The sequence below is a fragment of the Melanerpes formicivorus genome, unplaced genomic scaffold (assembly GCF_026170545.1).
Source record: "Melanerpes formicivorus ecotype bairdi unplaced genomic scaffold, bMelFor1.0.p_v2 SCAF_3, whole genome shotgun sequence".
In the NCBI taxonomy this organism is placed as follows: domain Eukaryota; kingdom Metazoa; phylum Chordata; class Aves; order Piciformes; family Picidae; genus Melanerpes; species Melanerpes formicivorus.
This window is the reverse complement of record NW_027142355.1, coordinates 3,528,711-3,553,190: the sequence shown is the minus strand read 5'-3', so window position 1 is coordinate 3,553,190 and position 24,480 is coordinate 3,528,711. Positions and strand designations below refer to the sequence as shown.

At 39.9% G+C, this 24,480-nt stretch overlaps 1 protein-coding gene across 4 annotated transcripts in view; it reads right to left on the bottom strand.

Annotated features, from left to right (window-relative positions):
- Positions 1–24,480, bottom strand: part of CPED1 (cadherin like and PC-esterase domain containing 1) — a 184,526-nt gene that overhangs the window by 34,922 nt on the left and 125,124 nt on the right. For all 4 annotated transcript variants that reach the window (XM_068165086.1, XM_068165102.1, XM_068165113.1 and 1 more), the window contains one exon: positions 13–130. In XM_068165086.1, the coding sequence (XP_068021187.1) occupies positions 13–130 (118 nt within the window). The remainder of the gene's footprint in view (positions 1–12; positions 131–24,480) is intronic.

Here is a 24,480-nt window from a genome sequence, read left to right as displayed (position 1 = left end):
TCATGTACAAACCTTTCATGTCTCCAGCTTCGCAGTTCTTAAAAACAGTCTGTGAAATTGCTGAGAGATATTCATGAGACAGAGGCTGCAAGCCACAAGACTCCTCTGGACGAATTCGAGAGCCACAGTCCTGAATTAAAAAGAAATATGTGAAAATGACAGCACTGCACCCATCCATAAGACTTTGAAATCCTTTTCAAGGACATTTAAAGAGGGGAAAAAAAGAAAGTTATTCAGAGTTGGTTCTTCAGTTAATTATTAGGGCACCCCTTGAGTCCTGTGTCCAGTTCTGGGCCACTCAGTTTAGGAAAGATGTTGACTTTGTGGAACATGTCCAGAGAAGGGCAACAAAGCTGGGGAGGGGTCTGGAGCACAAGCCTTATGAGGAGAGGCTGAGGGAGCTGGGGTTGCTTAGCCTGCAGAAGAGGAGGCTCAGGGGAGACCTTATCGCTGTCTACAACAACCTGAAGGGAGGTTGTAGACAGATGGGGGCTGGTCTCTTCTCCCAAGCAACCAGCACCAGAACAAGAGGACACAGTCTCAAGCTATGCCAGGAGAGGTTTAGGCTGGATGTTAGGAAGAAGTTCTTCATAGAAAGAGTGATTGGCCATGACTGGAGGTGCTTAGGAATAGACTGCATGGGGTGCTTGGTGCCATGGTTTAGTTGATAAGATTGTGTTGGATGATAGATTGGACTCGATGATCTCAAAGGTCTTTTCCAACCTGGTTAATTCTATTCTATTCTATTCTATTCTATTCTATTCTATTCTATTCTATTCTATTCTATTCTATTCCATTCCATTCCATTCCATTCCATTCCATTCCATTCCATTCCATTCCATTCCATTCCATTCCATTCCATTCCATTCCTTTGCTCTTCAATATAAATGTTTAACATGACATTTATAAACCTGTTTCCTTTCAAACAATGGTTTTGCAACTCCCCAGAAAACCTGATTATCCTATACTGAAATTCAGAGGTGCTGCTAGGTCTCAAAAAGTTCAGAATAAATATCTAGATAAATAGCAATTCTTTACCCTAAGTTTTAACACATGTGGGTTCCTACATATTAAGTAATGGGTTGTATCAGCTTTGTGCCTTACAGTTATGGTGTTCAAACACCCACTGACACTGAAAGAAATTACATCACAGCACTGGTGTCATTGGGCAGATATTTTGGCAATTTTAGATATCTATAGTATATATAGCTGCATGAGCAGCTCAGTCTACTTTTCCTTCATAATTTCTGCAGAGAAATAGCTTTCCTAGGATATAGTTTTACCCTGGTTTAGATGTGCATGCCAGGATAAAATGAATCACAACCTTAAAATGCCTTTCTCCCTCGACTTGTAGCAAGAGTTTTTCTCATGGATCGAATTGAACCTGCTGCAGTCATGCCAGCCTCAAAAATGAAAGCGCTAACTGGAACCAAGTACAGAGCTTGAAGTTCAGATTGCAACATGGGAGGCTTCCTGTTCTGGTTGCTGCTTCTGGGTTCCAGCTTCTTGGGTGGAGGCAAAGTGGATTGCATTGATAACAGCAGCAAATATTCATCTTAACCCATGACACAAGCCAAGAAAAAACCCTTCCCACTGACTCCAAAGGGTTAAAGTAATTTTTGTGTACAAAAGGTCAGAGAAACAGCAGAGCTGTGGGGTTTTTTGTACAGTTGTCCTGCTTAATGCTCTATAACTACAAAGATGTTATGACAAAAAAAATATCTTGGTATCTTCTAGTTAAACTGTGGTCCTGTCTTGGAGGCTCTGGGTCTGGAAACACTGTACAGCCATTTGACATTGTTACGTCAACCAACATTAACACCAGAAAGTTCCTGCCTTGCAGTAAAACAATTTGTACAGGACTTTACAAGGAAGCCTGAAATTCCTAAATGTGCTGACATTGCTCTCAACATAGAGCCATAAAATAGCTTAGCAGGGATTTTCTTGTTCATACCTCTGCCTAGTTATTTTAAACAAACAAAGATCAATTTTGATTGCATTCCTTGGACAGTACCATTAATAACAATGTCATGCAGCTGGGGAGGAGCTGCCTGCTTTCTCCATCAACCCACCACAAGAAAAGCACAGAACTCAGAGAGCCTCAGAAAAATCCAGCCCCAGCCCTGAGGAGACCTTCTCCCCAAACCATTGGCTGCCAGCCACACTGCTGTGGAAGATTGTCCTCCCCAGCACACATCTCCATGTTTTTCCCAGGAAAAGTCATATTGAATGGGGCCTAATTGTATTTGTTTGAACAGTCAGTGCTCCAGCAGTGACAGAGCACCACATAACTAAAATAATTTTTAGCATCTACAGCTGCTGCAACCTGTCATCTCAAAAATGCATTTTAAAACAGGAAGGCAGGAATTTCAGAAACTTCCTGTAATAACCCAACTTTGTTAATTCAAACCTGTTGTTGAAACTGCCATTTTCAGAGTGAGAAGACTTAGGTAAAGAATTGAAAGCTTTGGAAACTCTCAACCAGGATGCCTGTGTCTAGGCTCTACATTCAGCTTTCTCAGTGTAAGTCTTGTATTTGTCTTAAATCCCCAGTGATCAGTGGGAATGGTGGGCCCAGCACTTTGAATAGAATAGGAATAGAAATAGAATAGAATTAACCAGGTTGTAAAAGACCTTCGAGATCATCAAGTCCAACCTATCAGCCAACATCATCTAATCAACTAAACCATGGCACCAAGTGCCTCATCCAGTCTCTTCCTAAACACCACCAGTGATTGTGACTCCACCACATCCCTGGGCAGCACATTCCAATGGCAAATCACTCCTTCTGTAAAGAACTTCTTCCTAACATTCAGCCTAAACCACCCCTGGCGCAGCTTGAGTCTGTCTCCTCTTTCTGGTGCTGATTACCTGAGAGAAGAGACCAACCCCCACCTGTCTACAACCTCCCTTCAGGTCGTTGTAGACAGCAATAAGGTCTCTGAGCCTCTTCATCTCCAGGCTAAGCAACCCCAGCTCCCTCAGCCTCTCCTCACAGGGCTTGTGCTCCAAACCCCTCCCCAGCTTCGTTGCCCTTCTCTGGACACTTAAAAACACCCAGGTAATTTCAGCTTAGGTACTCATGTCTGAAATTACACCTAGCCCAAATCACTAAATGCTACTACCACCAGACTAATGAAGGACCAGGGCATCAGAATGGTTTAAACTAAACAACAAGGGAAATATAACTAAGCTCACAAGAATTGATCCTAGCATTGCATACAATCAACATGAAGCCAAAATGCTGCCTGTTTTTAACATCAAAAGCCAATGCCTCTCTATGAACTAATGGATCAGATAAACCTCATTGACTTGTTCATGGCAAAGAAGGGAAGAGACCTCTGCATTCATTGAGCTCTGACTCTGTGCTCCCTTGGTTGCCCATCAGCCTAGTAGGTGACCCTGGGGCACTGCAGCCCTGACTCATCTTAAGATGCTGCTGGGGCTGCCTTATTTCTTCTGACTGTTTACATTTTAGACACAACAGAATGAAACTCCCTGTGAAAGAGGTAATGAGGAGCATTTTTTTTCTGTTGGCCTCTTTAAGCCTGCTCACAATTTTATTTGACTCAGCTCTATTTAAGATGACCCCAATTTCTCATTAAATCCTTGCATGTCCCTTCAGCCCATCTTTGTCTACTATTTTACATGTAACTAAAATGGGATGAGAAGTGATTAACAATGATGCTATGGAAGGAATTCTAATAAAATTAGTCAAATAGTGAGCTCATGAAACAGTGTCTTATTGCTAGGGAACCAATTGTAAGCAGATGGATTAGTTCCACTCTATCAACTTTATTAATATGGCAGTAATAAATGAAGGAACAGTTGGCGTATTGACTTCTATTCAGCTGTCTCCCACCGTCTGGCAGTATTATTCAGTGATAGATGAATCTCCAAAGATTTAGAGGTTCAAGCTGGTTCAGTGCAACACCCAAATAGCTCTAGAATGCTCTCACAAGGAACGAGGCAGTTTCCCAAGTAATTTCACTTTACTATTGCCTTAGGCTGGGAAATAATGGCTATTATGATTCATCAAGTAAGACAGAGATGAAGACAATGCCTACATCAAAAGACTCACCAATCCATTAAACAGAAAATGTAAGATTAATGAGTTGAATTGATGGAGTAATATGTCCACGTGCTGCAGATATGTGTTAAAGGAAAGAAACTGTCACCAGTATGTTTTTAAGGAACCTAATGTGTTCCATCTGCAAAAATGGGATTATATTTCCTCAATGACCTCAAAGGCATTGTCACAACCCCCCCCCGCCAACGACATTAAAAGACTATGAGATGCTCAGTTCCGCACATATCACATTAAAACACGAGGAGTCTGGGCATTCACAGGGCTGGAACATGCAGTGCACAAACATCAGCAGGAAACTGGGAGTCATATGAAAAGCTGAGATGCTGGCCATATTGTCAAGGCATGGTGGAGACATCAGAGAACAGTGTGGAATGTGGACCGGTGCAGCCACCGGTCTAAACTGATTTCAAGTTCTTTGCACTATTCATGTGTGGTGGGTTGAAAGGCCAATCCTTCCTTCCCTCCCACCAGGGCAGAAAAAGATGAGACTCAGACAAATGGATTGCAGAAGTGGTGGAAAGTTTAAATGGAAAAGCAGCAAATATTTTGCAGAGAACCACAAGCACAGTGACAAAAGAAGATCCCAAAGCATACCCAGAAGCATCCCAACACTTCCCTCTCCCCACCCGAGGGTACACCCAAAACCTTCAGGGCTCTTTCTCCTCCCACCTGTTAGGCTAATCTTAGCTGGCCAGATTGGAGATTGCCCTTCTCCCTTCTCATCCAGGCCTGGCCTGAGGAGACCCCAAGAGGCCTCAAGATGACTCCCCCTCCATTACCAGATAGGGACCATCTCCATAGGAACGGTGAGGGAAGAAAGAGGAAGTGTAGGACTTTGCAGGTAGATTTATAGGGAGCAGGACAATATGGGATGAAATACGCAGCTTCCTGTGTCCACCCCCTGGGCTGGACCCTCGGAACACCAGAGGTGTGCATTATGTGGCAGCAGCAGGGGGGCACCCAGCCTGAACCACCACATCATGTCATTCAAGTAATGTCATTTAATACACACATACTATGAATTGTAGGACTTTTCTCTCTCAATCACAAATTCCTACATAGATTTTTTTTTCTGGGGTGAGGGAGGGGAATAATGTTACATGCTTTAACCAGTGAAAGGAGAGATATCTATGCAACAGCTTTTCTATCTGCCTCTCTACAAAGACAAAAGCCTCAGAGCAGATACAGATTATATGGACTAATAAATTCCAACCTGACACTGGAGCAGATACAAAGTGGCTTCCTCTGCACTGAGAATACTAACCTCACAGAAAGCTAAGAAGCTGGTTTGAGAAATAAGCACAACCTACAAAGAGAAAAGATTGTTATTTTCACAACACTATTTTTATACCTTTCATGTGTGTGGAGAATATAAAAGAATCCTTTCAAGAATCTGCCAGGGGAAGCTTAGGCTTGAGGTGAGGAGAAAGCTCTTCACAGAGAGAGTTTTTAGCCATTGGAATGGGCTGCCCGGGGAGGTGGTGGAGTGGGCATCCCTGGAAGTGTTCAAAAGGGGTTTGGACATGGAACTTGGTGCCATGGTTTAGTAGTCATGAGGTTCTGGGTGACAGGTTGGACTTGATGATCTTTGAGGTCTTTTCCAACCTTATTGATTCTGTGAATCTATGAAGGATTTTGATTCAATTCCATTTCACATCATGTTAATATTGCATCTGATGTCAGTTAGACTTTCTGCCTTCCTGCTCACAAACAGTCAACAGTTTAAAGTTCTACATTTGTGAACTACAGAACAAAAATATTCATATGAGGGCTAAAAATCACAACTCTAAATATAGACTTGTGAATTATGATTCTGAACAGCTCAGAATTAGTTGAAGCAAGACAGCTAAAGGTGAAATCCAATTCCAGTAAGAATAAAATATTGTAAACATGTTTTTGAAAATGCTTCAAGCTGTACCTAAAGATAATTACAGATTTTGTAACATTTTTTTCCCAGTACTTAAAGCTGAGATGTGCTTTCTTAGCAAATCTGTTTTCCTAATGCAACTAATTACATTTATTCCAAGCACAACAGTGATGATTTCCAGCTTTTATGCTCTTTAAACTAAAAATACAAAGTAAGAAAAAAAGAAGAAAAGAATGAAAAGAATTTAGTGTTTCTTCCTCACACAGAATGAAGATAGGAACAAGGAATAGCTGATAAAGAGATAGGCGTTTTGCTATTTTAGGTTTTTGTGGTCTGCTAATTTAGAAAGTCAGATGGTAACGTGGGCCTGGAGATTTCTAGAACCACATCAGTTTTGGATTCCCCCCTAGTGCTCCTCTTTCCCCCATCTTTTTCAGGGGCAAGCTCTGAATGTGAAATAAACTGAATTTTGCCAAGTCCACTGCATGGAAACAGAATCGAATCAAATGGAATGGAATGCCTGTAATGCCTGTAATCAAGAGGGAATAGGACATGGCACTTGGTGCCATGGTTTAGTCATGAGGTCTGTGGTGATAGGTTGGACTTGATGACCTTTGAGGTCTCTTCCAACCTTGGTGATTCTGTGATTCTGAGAATAGAATAGAATAGAATAGAATAGAATAGAATAGAATAGAATAGAATAGAATAGAATAGAATTAACCAGGTTGGAAGAGATCTTTGAGATCATGGAGTCCAACCTATCATCCAACTAATCAACTAATCCATGGCACCAAGGGCCCCATCCAGTCTCTTCCTAAACACCTCCAGTGATGGTGACTTCACCACCTCCCCAGGCAGCCCATTCCAATGCCCAGTCACACTATCTATGAAGAACTTCTTCCTAACCTCCAGCCTAAACCTTGAGACAGCTTGAGACTGTGTCCTCTTGTTCTGATGCTGGTTGCCTGGGAGAAGAGACCAACCCCCACCTGGCTACAACCTCCCTTCAGGTAGTTGTAAACAGCAATAAGGTCTCCTCTGAGCCTCCTCTTCTCCAGGCTAAGCAACCTGGAGGAGGAGACTTGATAGGGTGCTTGGTTGCATGGTTTAGTTGATTAGATGGTGGTGGATGATGGGTTGGACACGATGATCTTGAAGGTCTCTTCCAACCTGGTTAATTCTATTCTATTCTATTCTATTCTATTCTATTCTATTCTATTCTATTCTATTCTATTCTATTCTATTCTATTCTATTCTATATTAGCCCAAAGGATGGAAAAGGTCTTAGTGAGCATAGACTGACAAGAAGATTCCAAGAACTGTTACACTGGGAGAGTAGAAGGAAAAGAAAAAAGAAAGCAAGCTAAGGAAATGAATAATTTGACTAAATAAAATCAGAAAACAAGCCATAAAAGTTTATTACTTTATAGCATAATGGCTACAGGGTGATTTTTTAAATTATTTTTTATATTTGAGGGAATTAGTGCAGACACACTTTTATGCAGAAATTATCCTCCAAGGCATGATAGAGGAAACCACTAGAGGCTCAGAAAAACCATGTGGAGGACTTCTGATACTCTTTTCTCAGACGAGGCCAAAAAACCCCAGCAAGTTCCTGCCTTTCATGTAAAGACAAAGCTCACATGTGTGTGGAGGCTTCACTCTAATGAGGAGCACACTTGTGTCTGGAGACAACAGGAGGTACTTCCCTTTGCATGTTTACAATCTGCATTGATGCATGTTTGAAGAACCTGAGCACATGGCCAGCTTCATACAGCCACACACTTTGATGTTGCCTGTTGTTAATGGCATGCCAGGGAACACACAGAGCCCAAACTCTGAAAGCAATTGTTTTGAACAGTCCAGTCATATAAGTCAGCTCCCAAGAGGTAAAAAACCTTCTCTTCAAAAAGTAATACTCCTGGTGAAAGGAGCTATGCTTGCTCTACTGTGAGAGTGGTATGAATGGTTTGTCTGCTCAATACTCAGTCTGCAGTGAGTCTGCAGATATAGACAGAGAGACACAGGGATGTGCTGTGGGGCGAGACCTCAGCCTGCAGATGTTCATCATGTGGAAAGTGACTACTGCTCCTCACATGAAAGGTGCCAAGCAGAAAGAGGCATATAATACGTGTTCCAAAAGGGATTGGATGTGGCACTTGGAGCCATGGTTTAGTAGTCATGAGGTGTTGGGTGACAGGTTGGACCTGATCTTTGAGGTCTTTTCCAACCTTATTGATTCAATAATTCTATGAAAATAGATTTGCACTGGTTGCAAAGCTCCTATTCTAGGAAGGGATGATCTGTAACACCCTGTGCTTTCCCAGCAGCTCACTGGGAAACAGGTCATAACAGCTGGCAGCCCTGCAAACAGCAGCCTGACCCTTTTAATCTGGCTTTGTTTTTTTCAAAAGGGCCTTTTATGAAGAGTCTATCTCTGATAAAAGGTCTGTCTCTGAGGCCTTTCTGTCCAAATATCAGACCCTTGTCTTACTAAGACATTAAGATGCTGAAGTGAGTCAAGGTTCAGAGATCTTGGCAGAAAGAGAGCATTTAAAGGAATCTTTCTGATGGTAACCAGCAAATATTTTATGAAAAATCTATTACTTATGCAAAGTTTAGAACCTTCTTGCATACACAAAGAAACATGAGGGCTAAATCTAAGAATGTGTAAATGACACTTGAGAAAGTTTATGCAAATGTCCTTCTGGACAGTGCTACTTATATTCAGAAGATGCTGTGTAAACCTACAGTAGTGCAGACAGGAAGATTATGACTTTTACTCTATATGTACCAAAGAGAGTGAAACAATGTGAAGATTTAAGAAGTGGTGAGATTTTACTCTCTTTCTTCCTCTGCAGTTGGAAGCTTCCATAAAAATACTATACTTAAAAGGTAATCAGTCAACATCATTTGAGGTTAAAGTTTCTTGGACAATGCGCACAATGAAGACTGTGTCAAAACAGAAATGTATTTATAGAGACTATTTGGATATCATTTATACTTCCCTTTTATCACATTCTGGTTTACCATGAAAAGGATGAAGTACTACAGGAATAATCTGAGCTGAAAATCAATACATATTTCATTTAAATGAACCTTGGGGTTAGAATATTTTCCTTGCTGTCTGAAAGCTACGTCCAGCAGTGAATTTTACATAGCACAAGATAGTCATTTAATATACACAGCTGGGAGACAAGACTAGACAGGCAAATTAGTTTTCCTAGAACTCTTACAAATCTGGCCATGTAGTAATTTATTTTCTAAACTATAATGGGGTCAGATTTGACTCTAATGAATTTGCAACACATTTTCTGCTATAATCACTGAAGTGAATTTCATGGATTTTTACTAATCATGATCTTTTTTCAAAAGACACTGATTAAAGGTTTGCCTTCTGGCCCACAGCAGACTGAAAATGCAGTCTCCTTAGAGCTTGATGGCTTACTGAACAGCAGACTGCATGCAGGTAGCTTTCACACATGGACAGAAACAGATTGCATGCAGTTAGTGCCAAATGAGCAGATTGAAGTCAGAGTGCTTTCTCCAACAGCCTGCTCACAGTAATTTACTACTGGATGGCCTTTTCATTCAGCTAATCAAGCAGCCACTAGTTGAACAAGGCCTCTCTCACAAACCCCAGATAATTAGTTCCGAAAACTGAATAATGTTCTTGGTGAGGATGTTTATTCCAGTGCACAAGGCATGGTAAGTGATGCTGTGATAAAGACAGTTTCATCAATGCTGAGATCCTGTTAGCACAGAGATGGAGCACAGTGGAGACAGAAGAAAGAAAACCAACTTTCCAAAAGCTAAAGTTTGGCTCCCCTAGCAATATATTAAGGTAGTTAATTACCAGTTATTAATCAGCTAAGTTCTCCTGACCTACACAAATAGTTTTATACAGCAATTTACTCTCCCTAATAAACAGATGTCTGGAAGATCTCTGTCAGGTCTGGAGAGCAATGAGGAGGCAGATAATACAGCCAGTGCAGTGCTACAAACAAAACTGAATCAAAGTGGCTGAAGTTGTTCCCCCTGAAATGTCAGAAACATGTTAACTACTATTTTTTCTTGCAAGGATAGAGGCTATGCTTGGATCTAGGCAATGTTCCAGGCACAGGTGGTGACCCAACCTATACTTGCCAAGATTCAGCACTTCAAAGAAATAACTCTGTTAAGTGCTAAGGGCGGGCTCCTCCACCTTTTTGTATGTATTTTAAGTCAACCTATGAGGTCTTTTGCGTTTAACTTGCTTGTGTCCACTAATAAAAATGAATTTCTGTAAATACAGGTTTCTGGGGATGTGGAACAATTTTTTTTTTCTTCAGCAAATAGGTATGGATACATCTACAACAGATACAAAGCCTCCCACGTTACAATTCCCATTGTTTTCTGACTGGTAGGATGATTTCTTTACAGGCAATGGCCTTTGAGCAGATCTGAACCCATGGATTGAATATTATCTTGTTGTTTCAATATTTTTGTCTAGACAGATGGTGGAGTTCTGATCTGGCTTAGAACCATGAGCTACTCATGACCAAGGAACAAAAAGGAAATCTTACTCCTCTTTTGGGGAGTAAGAATAAAAAAAAATAATGCACACTGATTGGAAGTTTAAATGAAAATTCTATTTACACAGGTACATACAAAAGACATTCAGGTAGAATTAATACATTCACAAATTAGGCTGAGCCTACCAGGTCAAAACCTTCCAGAATCCTCCCCCCCTACCAGCCTCAGCAGGCCTGTGAGCATACCAAAGCTACACTGCCTACCTCAGGACTACCAGACCTTGTGACACATCTCAGAATTCCCCTGCCAGCCATAAGCCATCTCCCCCACACGAAAGATGAGATAAAGAGGCAAGTGAGCTCTTCTCGAGGAGGAAAGGAGGAGAGAAGAGAAGAGACCAATAGCAGCTAGACACTGCCTTAAATAGTCTGAGAGCAGAAATCGGAACAGAATAATATGTTAAAATTCCTGGGATGAGCAGGTCTGTCCCTTAGGACACGCTGTCTTTTTGGAGAACTTTGTCTTTGTAGTCTTCTTAAAGGTACCTGAACCTCAAACCACCACATTTTCACTTGGCCTGCCCACACTCCTTGGCATTATCCAACTACTTTTCATCTTTCTACTCTTCCTCAGTAAGAGACTAGGTATCTTGCAATAAGAATTTTACTCAGAGGATTGTTTGCCCAGTAGTAAAATCTTGAACCAAACACAAGCAGCCCAGATTCCTTCCAGCATAAGCTCTCTTCCACATGTCAAAAGGCTGCCAAAACTTACTTGTGGAGACAAAGACCTTGGCCTTGCAGCAGACTTGGCTGTTGCAGAGAACAAGAACTTCTCGAGTTTGAACAAGACTTAGAGGATGTACTACACACAAAGGGACTGAGATAATGGAAAGGATCCACCCCATCAAATACTGAATTACGGTCTGTTGTGATGTAGTATACTTCAAATACCATTATATGCTGTATATGGTAACCTATATTAAATACACGCTAGCAATATAACAAAGGTTAAATCAAGTATTAGTGCAAGGATGCTCTCATCTTACTTTTACTTCTTTTTAATTCCCTCCTTCCACATCCTTTTTACCATTTGACACAGTAGAGACTCTTTATAGAAATACACACATGTGGAGTAACCTTGCTGCACTGATTCTGCCATAATGATCTTTATCTTTTAGCAGGTAATACCATTTTCTCTGACAACAATGGCAGTTCTGTATGACTGAGTCAGGAGAATTCAGGAAAAGCATTCATGTTTGATAATTTCTTATTTATTTTTAATTACTTTTTCATATTACTAACATGAGAAAGACAGTAAGAAAATTTGAGGGAAAGTGTGAAAGGCAAAAGGGAAACAAGAAGGATATAAGTTACATGAACAGTAGATTGTTTTCTTAGGGCACATGGCTGTCTAGCTGTGCCCTGTTATGACAAAATAATGGAATTGCTTAAATAATTGCAGGCAATTGCTAAGAGATATTTGGAAATACTTTGAAATACCTTTATTTTGAAATTTTAAGCTTGCCTCCTATTGTGTTGAAAGAATAACACAGGAGGAAATAATTCAAGTTTGGCTGCTAGTCTGAAAGCACTGCATTACTACTTTCACATCAAGTGAACTAAAAAGAAAACATGCAATGCATGAATTCTAGCTTAGCATTTTGCACTGTGAAATAGCCATACAAAGACAGAACTTAATACATTGCCACACAGAGATTGTGGTGATTAAGTAACCTCCTTCTAGGCTGATGAACTTCAGCATCTAGTATACTGGGGAATGAAAAGGTACACAGGTCTAACAAATCACCTCAATGCAGCTATGAAAACCCAGACACACAGAGGGTCCAAACAGCCTTCACATTACCAAGTTCAGTGGCATGGGAATGACTCTGTTTTCACCTGGTAAAACAGTATAAACTCCTTCACTATATCAGAGTGCAACAGCAAAGCTTTATGTTAAGGAGTCTTGAATGTGCTGTAAAGCATTCCTTGTAAAGCAAAAAAAAAGTGTCTCAGTCCTCTTCTGCCTTTCTCATCCTCTAGTAACTGACTGAATTTGTGAAGTTAGTCCTGAGTTAAAGCCAAACATAAGAGGTGCTATCATTATACATCAGTGCTGGCGCTCCCATGAAGAGTTACTACGACGTCAATGCTCCTTTCCAGACGAATGAAATTAATCCAGGTCCTCATCACTACATATTGTTTCCAACCTTTTTAAAGTTCAGGACTTGCTCAATAAGTGAAAGGGACAAAAGCACATCCAAAATTAAGTGTATGATGTGCTCCTTCCATATTGACAGACACCTACCACTAAGGCTTAGACAGCACTCATTTCTTCTTTCCTGGAAGAAGCCTTTTCCAGATGGTCCTTACCTACTTTCAAGATTGTTTTTTATAGGTTAAGGAATACTTTTAAAAGAGTTCAGAGTGGCAGGCTGAGAACTCAAAAAGAATGAAAAGGGGGGGGGGGGGGAGGGGGGGGAAGCATTTTTAAACCTCTATACTGTACGTTAATTTGCTGTGCTGTTTGTACTGTTCTATTATGAAATAATAAGAGTAAATTATAATATTTAAAGAGCAGCTCTTGTATTTCAACTGATTTTGGACAAGTTATAATGTGTTTCACACCTAAATACAGGGAACAGTGAGCAGCTTTTATATTTCAGCTGATTTTGGACAAGTTATAATGTGTTTCACACCTAAAGATAGGGAACAGTCACATAAGTATGTGACTGGAGCAAAGCTGTATAACTTCATAAGGTGAGGGGATGAACACTTCAAAGTTTTATTTCATAGAGAGTAAAGACAGTCTTCAGTCTTATCACTTGTGGATGTATTTATCAATTGTTTATTTAAATGAAACATGGCATTCCTGAAAGATGATGAATCCATGGATGAAAGGTAAAGCCTCAAAGACATATAAAGAAAATGTAAAACAAAAGCACACAAATTTATACTTTCAAGTAAAATTATTCTATTATGGGAAAAGTGGTTTTGTTGCTAATTTTCCTTCATTACCAGTCTTTTTCACCCTTTTCTTTCACTTCCTTTTCCAAAACAATCCTTTAGTCAAAATTCACATTACCTCTATAATGGCTTGACCCTTTATTGGTAAGAGTTTTAGGAATTTTCAGTGGGTAAAAAGCCAGATTTGACACAGGCCAGATAATTTAGGAGCAGATGGTTTCATTCTGTTAAAATATATGCATACAGAATACCTAGCAGCCCACAAATCTTGAACTTCTTAACACCATACTCATCTTCGGATACTTCACATAAGGGCAACGAGGCTGGTGAAGGGCAACGAAGCTGGTGAGAGTCCCTGAGCACAAGCCCTATGAGGAGAGGCTGAGGGAGCTGGGATTGTTTAGCCTGGAGAAGAGGAGGCTCAGGGGAGACCTCATTGCTGTCTACAACTACCTGAAGGGGGGTTGTAGCCAGGAGGGAGTTGGTCTCTTCTCCCAGGCAACCAGCACCAGAACAAGGGGACACAGTCTCAAGCTGTGCCAGGGGAAGTTTAGGCTGGAGGTGAGGAGAAAGTTCTTCTCAAGTTCTGAGAGAGTCGTTAGCCATTGGAATGTGCTGCCCAGGGAGGTGGTGGAGTCACCGTCCCTGGAGGGGTTCAAGAGGGGATTGGACGTGGCACTTGGTGCCATGGTCTAGTCATGAGGTCTGCGGTGACAGGTTGGACTTGATGATCTTTGAGGTCTCTTCCAACCTTGGTGATACTGTGATACTCAGTAGTCACAAGGTGGTACCACTGTTAGAACAGCAGGTTTGAACTACAAGTATCATGTGTGTTAATGGATGCAACAACATCCTGCAAAAGGAGTTTGAACCACTTTCTCTACCTCCTGTGAACAAGAGACTCATGTCACTTCACGTGAATGAGTTGTCATTCATATTTTAACAGGATTACTGAGGACGCAAATTACACAGGATAGGTTTCACCTGATCAGATACTAACAGCCAAAACAGACTCTACATCTTTATAACTAAAACATTCAGACAACTAAAATAGGTATTCAAAACAGATCAGCTGAACTGTGCCTCTAAACTGCTGATTTTGCACGGTTGGTTATAAAGGCATCCAAAGGAACAAGATCAGGTGATTATAAATACATCCAAAGGAACAGGATCAGCTGTAGAAGTCTACGTTGATGAAAACAGAAGTCAGGCAAGATGGACCTCATCCACAGCATACAGATTGAGAAAGCATCACAGAAGACTTTCCCTTTCATGCCTCCACTCTATTTTCATTTTTGCAGAGAGTGGGGAGCACGAAAATGTTTGGTATAGGGGGGTCAACATAACCTGTCAGTTACCAGAGCACCCTTCAGAAATGCACACAGTAGCTCTCCAGATACAATGTCAGCTCTCTGGCAACTCACTGCCAAATGAATTTCTTTCAAGTCTTCCACAAAATACAATTGATACTACTGTCTTCACATTTTCTAACTGTAAAAGGAGTAGGCAGCAGGAGATACTATTAATATTTTTTCTACAGCCAATCAAATATAAAATTTAACAGGCCATAATATCCAGCAATTTCTTCCGCAGTCTGTAGTAGAAGCAAAGAATATATAAGCTTTGAATGGGCTTTGGAAAGAGCTCATAGTGGGCAACAAGCCACAACAATGAAAAACAGCTTGGAGGCTAAACTGGAAGCCGGACTCTTTTCAACATCTTGCTTTCAAAAAGGGAGCAACAAAATGTATTGTGAAGAAATGACACCCTTCCACGTGTCTTTCTCAGTGGATTTAAGTGTTATTCTGGGCTCCTGCCTAAACCTGAGCATTATTTATTTAATGTATTGTAAACTAAAAAATAAATTATCACATTCCTATTGAGAGTGGTATACCTTTAATCCATGCTTTGGTTTTCATCTGTTTCAGGGTTTTTTTTTGCTGAGAACAGCAACAAAACACAGAATTATTGAAGTAGAACAAAACAACTGCAATGCTCTATTTTCATTTTCTGAAACACTGTTCTTTCTGGCAGAAGTCTTTGTATTTATTAATGACCCTTTCAGACAGAGTCTAGTACATAATGCTTCATCTTAATTTGGTCTGTCAGGCATTCAGACTGTTGAACTGACAAAAAAGAGAATAAAGAGTTCCTTTCCCAATCTAAGCCTTAGTGTAAAGAACTATTAAAGAAGTTGTGGGTGATGTATTGACTCTGCCTTTCTGGGTTTATGACTGGAAGAAGTCTTTGAAAATGCCCCTTGGCTGAAGATATCACAGTTTCACCTATCTGTACCAAACGTCAAAGTCGCACAATAAAGCCCAATGCTATTTTAGCCTTCCATAGCTTTCACCAGCAGGATCTTCCCACACAGAAGGATTGAGTTGACATTTTTAGATTCCTCTGGTTATTTTTAAAGGCTTATCTAGGCTTAAAATATAATGCACAGTAAATTTTATCGCTAAAAATAACAATTTTTGGTGGCTAGACCAAACATACGCTCAATAACTGGGATTATTTGATCTTTTACTTATTACAAAGAAGGAAGCCTTGAGCTTTCCTTCACTGGATTAATATATTAGTAAGGCAAAGTGGTGCATGCATAGTTAAAATCTGTAACACCATGTTACAAGAGGTAAAAAGACAGCCTAAAACATGCCTGCTTAATGATGGGCAGGTGTGTGTGCAACCACAGTCTATTTTCAGAAACAGCCACACAGATTCTGCTTCTAATAAATAAACAACCTGACAAGTTATTCTCAGATTATGTGGTACCTATGTGTCAACACATTATTTTTTCTGAGATGAAGAATGCAGTATGATTAAAATTGAAAATAGCAATCATTTCAGTATTTGCATTTGGTAATCTTTTTTTTTAGCTGCTTCTTTTACTGTTTCATTTCTGTCCTAGTTCTGTTCTGTTGTTTCAAAAGAACAAAGCTTTGTGTACTCTGGCTTTGTTCAGCACACTAGAGCTTGGTATAAGCTTAACATATGTGACACAGCTGATGTTGATAAACATAAATGTCCCCTAAAGTAGTTTCCCATATATGTTCTGGAACAGATGTTTTACCTCTTTTTATGTCCTTGGACACTAGCCATTCCATAAGACTCTAACTGAGATACAATAGGAGCCGTGTGCCTAAAACATGTTTTGTTCAGCAACTGTGTCTTCCTTTCATCAGGAATGACCACCAAGAAAAGAAGGATTTTATCTGAACTGGAAAAATATTAATAATTTGCTTTCCTTGCATATAGTTGATCAGAAATGCAGAAAAATTTGTAAGTGCTTTCTAAGACTATGCAGTAAAAAAGAAGTTGTAGTAGAACTTTACCTCTTTTAATGCTATACAATTTCCCATACTTCTACGCAGCAATTACCTTCAGATAAAAAGGGGCTTTTCAAAGTTGTGTTTTTCTTCTCAATTGAGTATAATAAGTCTGACATTGAAAAATAAATATTTCTGGACAATTTATTGATTATTGATTAAGTTGAATTTCTGGAAAGGCATTGGAGCAGCACTACATGGTTTGAGATCCCTTTGCTAGCAAGTAAAATATGTGGTCTGAAAATGTCTTTGTTTTCTACTGAATCATGTCATTAATTTAACCTAGGTAAACATCATAGATTGGTTTGAACAATGGAATGAAGTAATTATTTTCATTGTTTTTATACTTTCATGTAGAGCATAGAATTGTAGAATTGTTTCAGTTGGAAAAGATCTTCATGATCATTGAGTCCAGCTGTCAACCCAACACCACCATTATCTCTAAGCCATGTCTGGGAGTGCCATGTCTACATGTTTTCTGAACACCTCTAGGGATGGTGACTTCACCAGATCCCTGGGCAGCCTGTTCCAATACCTTTGTACTTTTTCAGAAAAGAGTTTTTTCCTAATATCCAATATAAACCTCCACTGGCACAGCTTGAGGCCATTTCTTCTCAGCCTGTTACTAGTGACTTGAAATCATAACACCGTAGTTTGTTGACCACCTATAAACTCATAATTCTTCAGCAATCATAAATAAAGCCTTTATTCTTGGGCCCCAGTTCGTTCTGAGATAAAATCTGTATCATGAGTTTGCCTTCAATTCAGAAACTTCCTTTTTCAAATTCTGCTTTCATTTCCCTAGGGCCCATATGTATGGTTATATGACTCTCTAACAGAATGTTTACTGGATCAAAAACAAGGAAAACTCTCATTGTTGAACAGATGGCATCCACCCCAAACTGTATTAGCTGCAAATAATTGCTTCCTAAATTGCTCACTTGGCAAGGAACACCTTGGTTTAAAACCCTCTTGACCATTATCTTTTGCATTTGTGAATAAGATTTCTGGCAGTAGGAAGACCCTAAATTACAATTCTCTCTTGTTTCACAGCTTTTAAAACTGAATGGGAAAATAAGAAAGCTCAGATATGTGAGATGCAGATAAAGCATCAGTTCTGTTTGCTTCCAATTTAGGTTAAGAAAATGCAGGATGGTGCAGTCCAAGTTCTAAGAATCGCAGGCATGCAATGCAGAAAAGAAACCCATGAGATCATCTAGCTCATCCTCCCTTGCTGAGGGAAGATTAGGTTTACCAACAGTTTTACTAATCTTACTTTATGTCTTCCAGTGAAGGGCATTCCACAACACACCTAAAATAATCCAGGAGAAGCCACATAATCTACTACTCAGGAAATGCTAAGAAGCAGTGATGGGTGAAAGGAGGGAGCAACGATGTTCTTTGCCAAGTATCTGGTTTCCATTTAGTATTCCTTCTTTACAGGAGCTTCCTTTGTTCAATAGATGGATCTATAACTAACCATTATTAGAAAGAAATTAATTCACAGGATGAAAAGCAATTCTCTACACATCTGCAGCTATAAACTTAATTGAAAACAGTGCAATAAAGAAGAGACATTGACATGAATGAGTTTTCCTTCAAGCACAAGAAGGATTCAGAGAAAAAGTGAATCCAGAATTTTCAACCAAAAAGAATATTTAACCAAAAGATGTGATGACAGAAAACTCTACATTATTTATGCTCATGTAATTTGAAAATGCATTAAAAAATATAGATGAATTAAGGACATTGATAACTAATTCCAGTTACTTCTTCATGAATATGATCAAGGAGAACTATTCTGAATGGTGATTAAATATGATATGAAGGAGTATGTGGTATTCTTTGGACCTTCATAAACTCTTCCTAAATGTCAGAGAAGCAAGGTTAGTTGTTCTCTTTTTATTCAGTTTATTTGAATACAATGGAAATAAAGACTGGTTTATAAAACCAGCTATATAAGAAATCTAATTGCAGACTCAAATCACAGTTGTCTGAGGATAACTACACTGCTTTGGAACTGTGGAGAACTTAATTCCATTAAGCAATAATTAAAAAAGTTCCTCTGATAATCGACTAGTCACATGTTATGATCCAGGGTGATCAGGCTGCGCCAGGGGAAATTCAGGCTGGAGGTCAGGAGGAAGTTTTACACAGAGAGAGTGATTGCCCATTGGAATGGGCTGCCCGGGGAGGTGGTGGAATTGACATCACTGGAGGTGCTCAGGAGGAGACTTGACAGGGTGCTTGGTTACATGGGTTAGTTGATTAGGGGGTGTTGGATGATAGGTTGGACGTGATGATCTTGAAGGTCTCTTCCAACCTGGTCTATTCTATTCTATTCTATTCTATTCTATTCTATTCTATTCTATTCTATTCTATTCTATTCTATTCTATTCTATCATCAGAACGTGATTCAGAAGGAACCATTAAGGTCATCAGCAGGTGTTGCTAGAAATATTTAAAGTGGTGTGACACTTCTCATGAAGAGCTCTATGAGGAGAAATGTCTCTATTTTGATATATAGAGAAAAGAACTTAAAGAAGATTTGGATCAATTTGAGAAAGTAATTAAGAATGAAGAAACCACTGGGGCAGAGGCAGAAGATGGGAAAAAAAAGGTGGGGCTGTTATTCTTTTATTTGGGGGTAAGACTGGAGGAAGCAGAAGGAGATTTTGGACTGAAAGTTCATTTTATGAAAACAACCACCAACTTGTTCAACTTCTAATCTACTGAACCAGCCTTCAGCCAGCCTTAGACATCCAATAGCCAAAACAGGTGTAGAAAAATGGAAAGCTTGACTCAGTATTTCTGAACTCAATTATTCCATGCATCAACAAATGTCCAAAGGAATGATTCATGTTTCATTGTAGAACTTGCCAAGGTGATAATGAAAGGTTTTTATACCTTCCACTGAACTCTTATTTTTCTACTTATGTCTTGTTGGTTTTGTTTGTTTGTTTGTTTGTTTTTTAATTTTCAATAGAGCATTTAATTACACACAGCAATTTAGATAGACTCGATGATCTTTGAGGTCTCTTCCAACCTTAGTGATATTGTAATATCTACTGGACTGTTTCTGAAAATACAAGCACCAACATGTATCTATTAAATAAAAATAAATGATGCTGTCTCAAACACAAGGTTAACACTTCAAACATTAAATGCATTAAAACTTTATACTCTAAAATCAGACATAAGCATTAAAAAAGAAAAAAAAAAAGTTATTCAGCTTGTTTATTTCCATTTTTCTGGTGTGATGCAATCATAGAATCATGGACTTGTTTTGGCAAGAAAAGACCTCTAAGATCATCAAGTCCAAGTGTCAACCTAGCACAGCCATGGCCATTAAACCATATCCCAAAGTGCCATGTCCTCTCATTTCTTGAACACCTCCAGGGATGGTGACTCTACCACCTCCATGGGCAACCTGTTCCAATGCCTGAGGACACAGTCTCAAGCTGCACCAGGGGAGGTTTAGGCTGGATGTTAGGAAGAGGTTCTTCATAGAAAGAGAGATTGGCCAACAGAATGGGCTGTCCAGGGAGGTGGTGGAGTCACCATCACTGGAGGTGTTTAGGAAGAGACTGGATAAGGTGTTTGGTGCCATGGTTTAGTTGATTAGATAGTGTTGGATGATAGGTTGGACTCGATGATCTCAAAGGTCTTTTCCAACCTGCTTAATGCTAATTCTAATTCTAATTCTAATTCTAATTCTAATTCCAACTCTGAGCACTCTTTCTGTAAATAAATGTTTCCTAATATCTGATCTAAATCTTCCCTGGCACAGTTTCATGCTATGATCATTTCAAATGGAAGTTCTGAGGTTCCCAGGAAAATTACATTAAGGGGACTATCTCAGTCTTTCAGACAGTGAATGAATGGTTTTGTTCTTTATGACTTTTTTTTAATTATTATTAATTATTATTTAAGGTCAGATGTGTTATGATGTCCTCAATCCTTTTTTGGAAACTGATTTGAATGCCTGAACTGCTTATGTGATATGTTAAAAATTAGTCATACTCAAGCACTATATTCAAAGCCTAGAAATATGTTTTACCTGAACTTCAGTATAAGAGCCTTATCCACACTAGCAACAACAACAAGTAGAAGTATACCAGTTCCCAGAGGCATGCATTTAAAAGACTTCTGTTAAGAAAATGAGATATTATATGCCATAAAATCATCACATAATCAGAGCCATAACAATGAGTTAGGGTTTTGGCTATGATCCACCAGTTTCCAGATGCTCTGCAAAATGCACAAACCTGCAGTCTGTACTCAGTTACAACAGCTTCAGTTACTTCAGTGGGGTTACGTCAGACAGGCACAGGAACAGGTGAATGCAAGTTCAGGCCACATTTGCAAGAGGAAAATGTAAAAAATAAAAGAAAGCTTAAGAAAAACCAAAAGAGGCAGGTTTAATACTGACTACATTAAACTGCCTTATAATGTCAGCATAATGTATGCAATAGTTCTGAAAAGAAATGCATGAATATCAGTAAAATACAGACAATTCACTGAGTCAACCCCCTCCTGTGCTGCTGTCTTCCTAACACTTTTCCTTCTTTGACATATAAAATTTTCAAGCAGTTTAGTGACAACTCTGCTGGAAGTTTTCAGGCCCCATGTCTCACTGTGAATTTGCCTTAGACTAGAATAGAACAGAAGAATAGACTAGACTAGACTAGACTAGACTAGACTAGACTAGGAGTTAACCAGGTTGGAAAAGGCCTTTGAGACCATCAAGTCCAACCTATCATCCAACACCATCTAATCAACTAAGCCATGGCACCGATTGCCTCATCCAGTCTCTTCCTAAACACCTCCAGTGATGGTGACTCCACCACCGCCCTGGGCAGCACATTCCAGTGGCCAATCACTCTTTCTATGAAGAACTTCTTCCTAACATCCAGCCTAAACCTCCCCTGGCACAGCTTGCGACTGTGTCCTCTTGTTCTGGTGCTGGTTGCCTGGGAGAAGAGACCTACCCCCACCTGGTTACAACCACCCTTCAGGTAGTTGTAGACAGCAATAAGGTCTCCCCTGAGCCTCCTCTTCTGCAGGCTAAACAATCCCAGCTCCCTCAGCCTCTCCTTAGAGGGCTTGTGCTCAAGGCCTCTCCCCAGCCTCATTGCCCTTCTCTGGACACATTCAAGATTCTCAATGTCCTTCTTAAATTGAGGGGCCCACAAAGTGAGCACAAACTTTTGCACTTGTCTTCCCGTTCTGCTTGAGACATATCCAATTTATTTGCACATCTGAAATTTTCCTGACATTTCCTTTCCTGCTTAAAACTGGGTATCTGGAAGGTTTGTGAGAGGAAAACTTCTCTCTGAGCTTTCCCAGTGACTGAGCTGACAAATGCTGTGCTTGCTCCCTAAGGGGAGGTGGATGACTGAGAGCATTAGCTCATCTAGAGCAAACTGTAACCTCATTTTTTGCAACCTATGTACATCCTCCCAAGAAAGTACAGCAGAATCCTCATAGGAAATGAGACAACTAGAAAGTTGAAGAAAAAAAAATAGAGAGAAAGAGAGAAAATCATTTAAGTTCTATAAAACTTCAAGCGGGAGGAAAAAAACACCAACATAATATTGTACTGTTATTAATTTTATGTTGTTATTTTTGCTCTAAACATGAGCTTTACTTTTTCCAAACTCCGTGCAGCAGTCAAGAATATTACAGTGGAAGAGCAAATATAGAAGTGAACAGGGAGCAGCAGTGGCAGAGGTTATCACAGACAAGCTTTGAATACCAGAAATACTGGAATGCCACTGTAAGTGCACCTGCCAGGGAATGAGATCTACTGCTGTAAATGTTGTCTTTCATGGCTATTCTGTTCTGTGAATTTTCTGCTTGTAGAAACAACTGTACAGCTTTCCTTTGGTCACTGAAAGCCATCTAGAGTATTTTGATCTCAAGGTTACTGAAACACAAATAAATGCTTCAGTCATATGCTCCTGACATTTGGTTAGTGGTATACAATACATAGACTGCAGAGACCTATCTTGCACATTGATAAGCAGGGATGCTGCTCATGACTGGCCCTGCCCATAATTGTCATGCAGAAGTCAAGTTTTCAGCCACAAGATTTGAATTTTCTACACCCTTTAAAGAACAGAAAAGTTAGGGTCCAATATTTTAATGCAAAGATTAAAAAATAGTCCTGCAGATACAGAATATTTGCTGTGTGTTTGTCTCAAGTTCTATTGTGAGATTTTCAAGCCCTCATGAAGACCACAGTTTAGCAGCCAGGGGATTCCAGGTACTGTATTTACTCCTAGCTTAGGCTTGTTAAATCATGCAGTGCAAAGAAATACAAAAGTTTGGTGGAGGGAAAGTTTGAAGTATTTAATTTGAAACAAAAAGGAATAGAAAGAGCAATGGTTGATTTTATAACAAAAAATACTATCTTTAAAGATTTCTGGTAAATGAAAGCTCTGTGTTGACCAATGAACTTAGAAAAGGAAGAACATTAAATCATAGTATCATAGTATCAGTCAGGGTTGGAAGGGACCACAAGGATCATCTAGTTCCACCCCCCCTGCCATGGGCAGGGACACTCCACACTAGATCAGGCTGGCCAGAGCCTCGTCCAGCCTGGGCTTAAACACCTCCACGGATGGGACCTCAACCACCTCCCTGGACAACCCATTCCAGGGCTTCACCACTCTCATGGTGAAGAACTTCCTCCTCACGTCCAGCCTCAATCTCCCCACCTCCAGCTTCATTCCATTCCCCCTAGTCCTATCACTACCTGAGATCCTGAGAAGTCCCTCCCCAGCCTTCTTGTAGGCCCCCTTCAGATACTGGAAGGCCACAATTAGGTCACCTGGGAGCCTTCTCCTCTCCAGACTGAACAGCCCCAACTCCCTCAGTCTATCTCCATAGACTCTGCTCATCCTCCTGGCCCTTCTCTGGACACGCTCCAGCACATCCATATCCCTCTTGTAATAGGGGCTCCAGAACTGGATGCAGTACTCCAAATCACGTTTGCCAAAATACATTATGTGCACCACGTAATATTTTAAGGCCATTTTACAATTAAAAGTAAAGCAAACCCCTTCAATTATTACTTACTCAGGTAAAGCTTTCCTTAAGTATACTCATTTGTTGTATGTTTTGAAATGAAACAGCTACACAATACTTGAAAACATTTGATTTAACACTGGTAAAATATTTTTAGGGAGAAATTCCAAAGGTAACATGCAAGGTATTTGTTATTCTGCACATAAATGAGCGGAAAAGATAGTCACAATGCGAGGTTCGAAGAGCTACCCAAGTATGATGCCTACAAGACAAAAGTTCAGTCAATCCAGCACAAAACTCACAAATTCAGTTTTCTCTCTGTCCCTTGACTACTTGTCCTATGTACCCAGCCTTGGTCTTGGTAGGAATTGAGGATGCACACACTGTAAATCCAGTAGAGGTACTTATGGAAATTACATCTTTGATGACCTGTTTTCCCCTAAAATATTTGCATTAAACTGTATTACTTTACAGCCCATGAAGTCTAGCATTTTCCACAGTGAAAGGGACCTGAATGCTGGACCTAACAGACATTTTCCACAAACATTTGCCCAAAGCAGCCAACTGTTACTAACAGACACAGAAAGAAAGACAAAAAGAAAAAAACAAGAGAATATATACTTTTTGCTAGTTCATATTATCCTGGCAGATTGTTATGTTCTGACAGTTTGCAAAGAC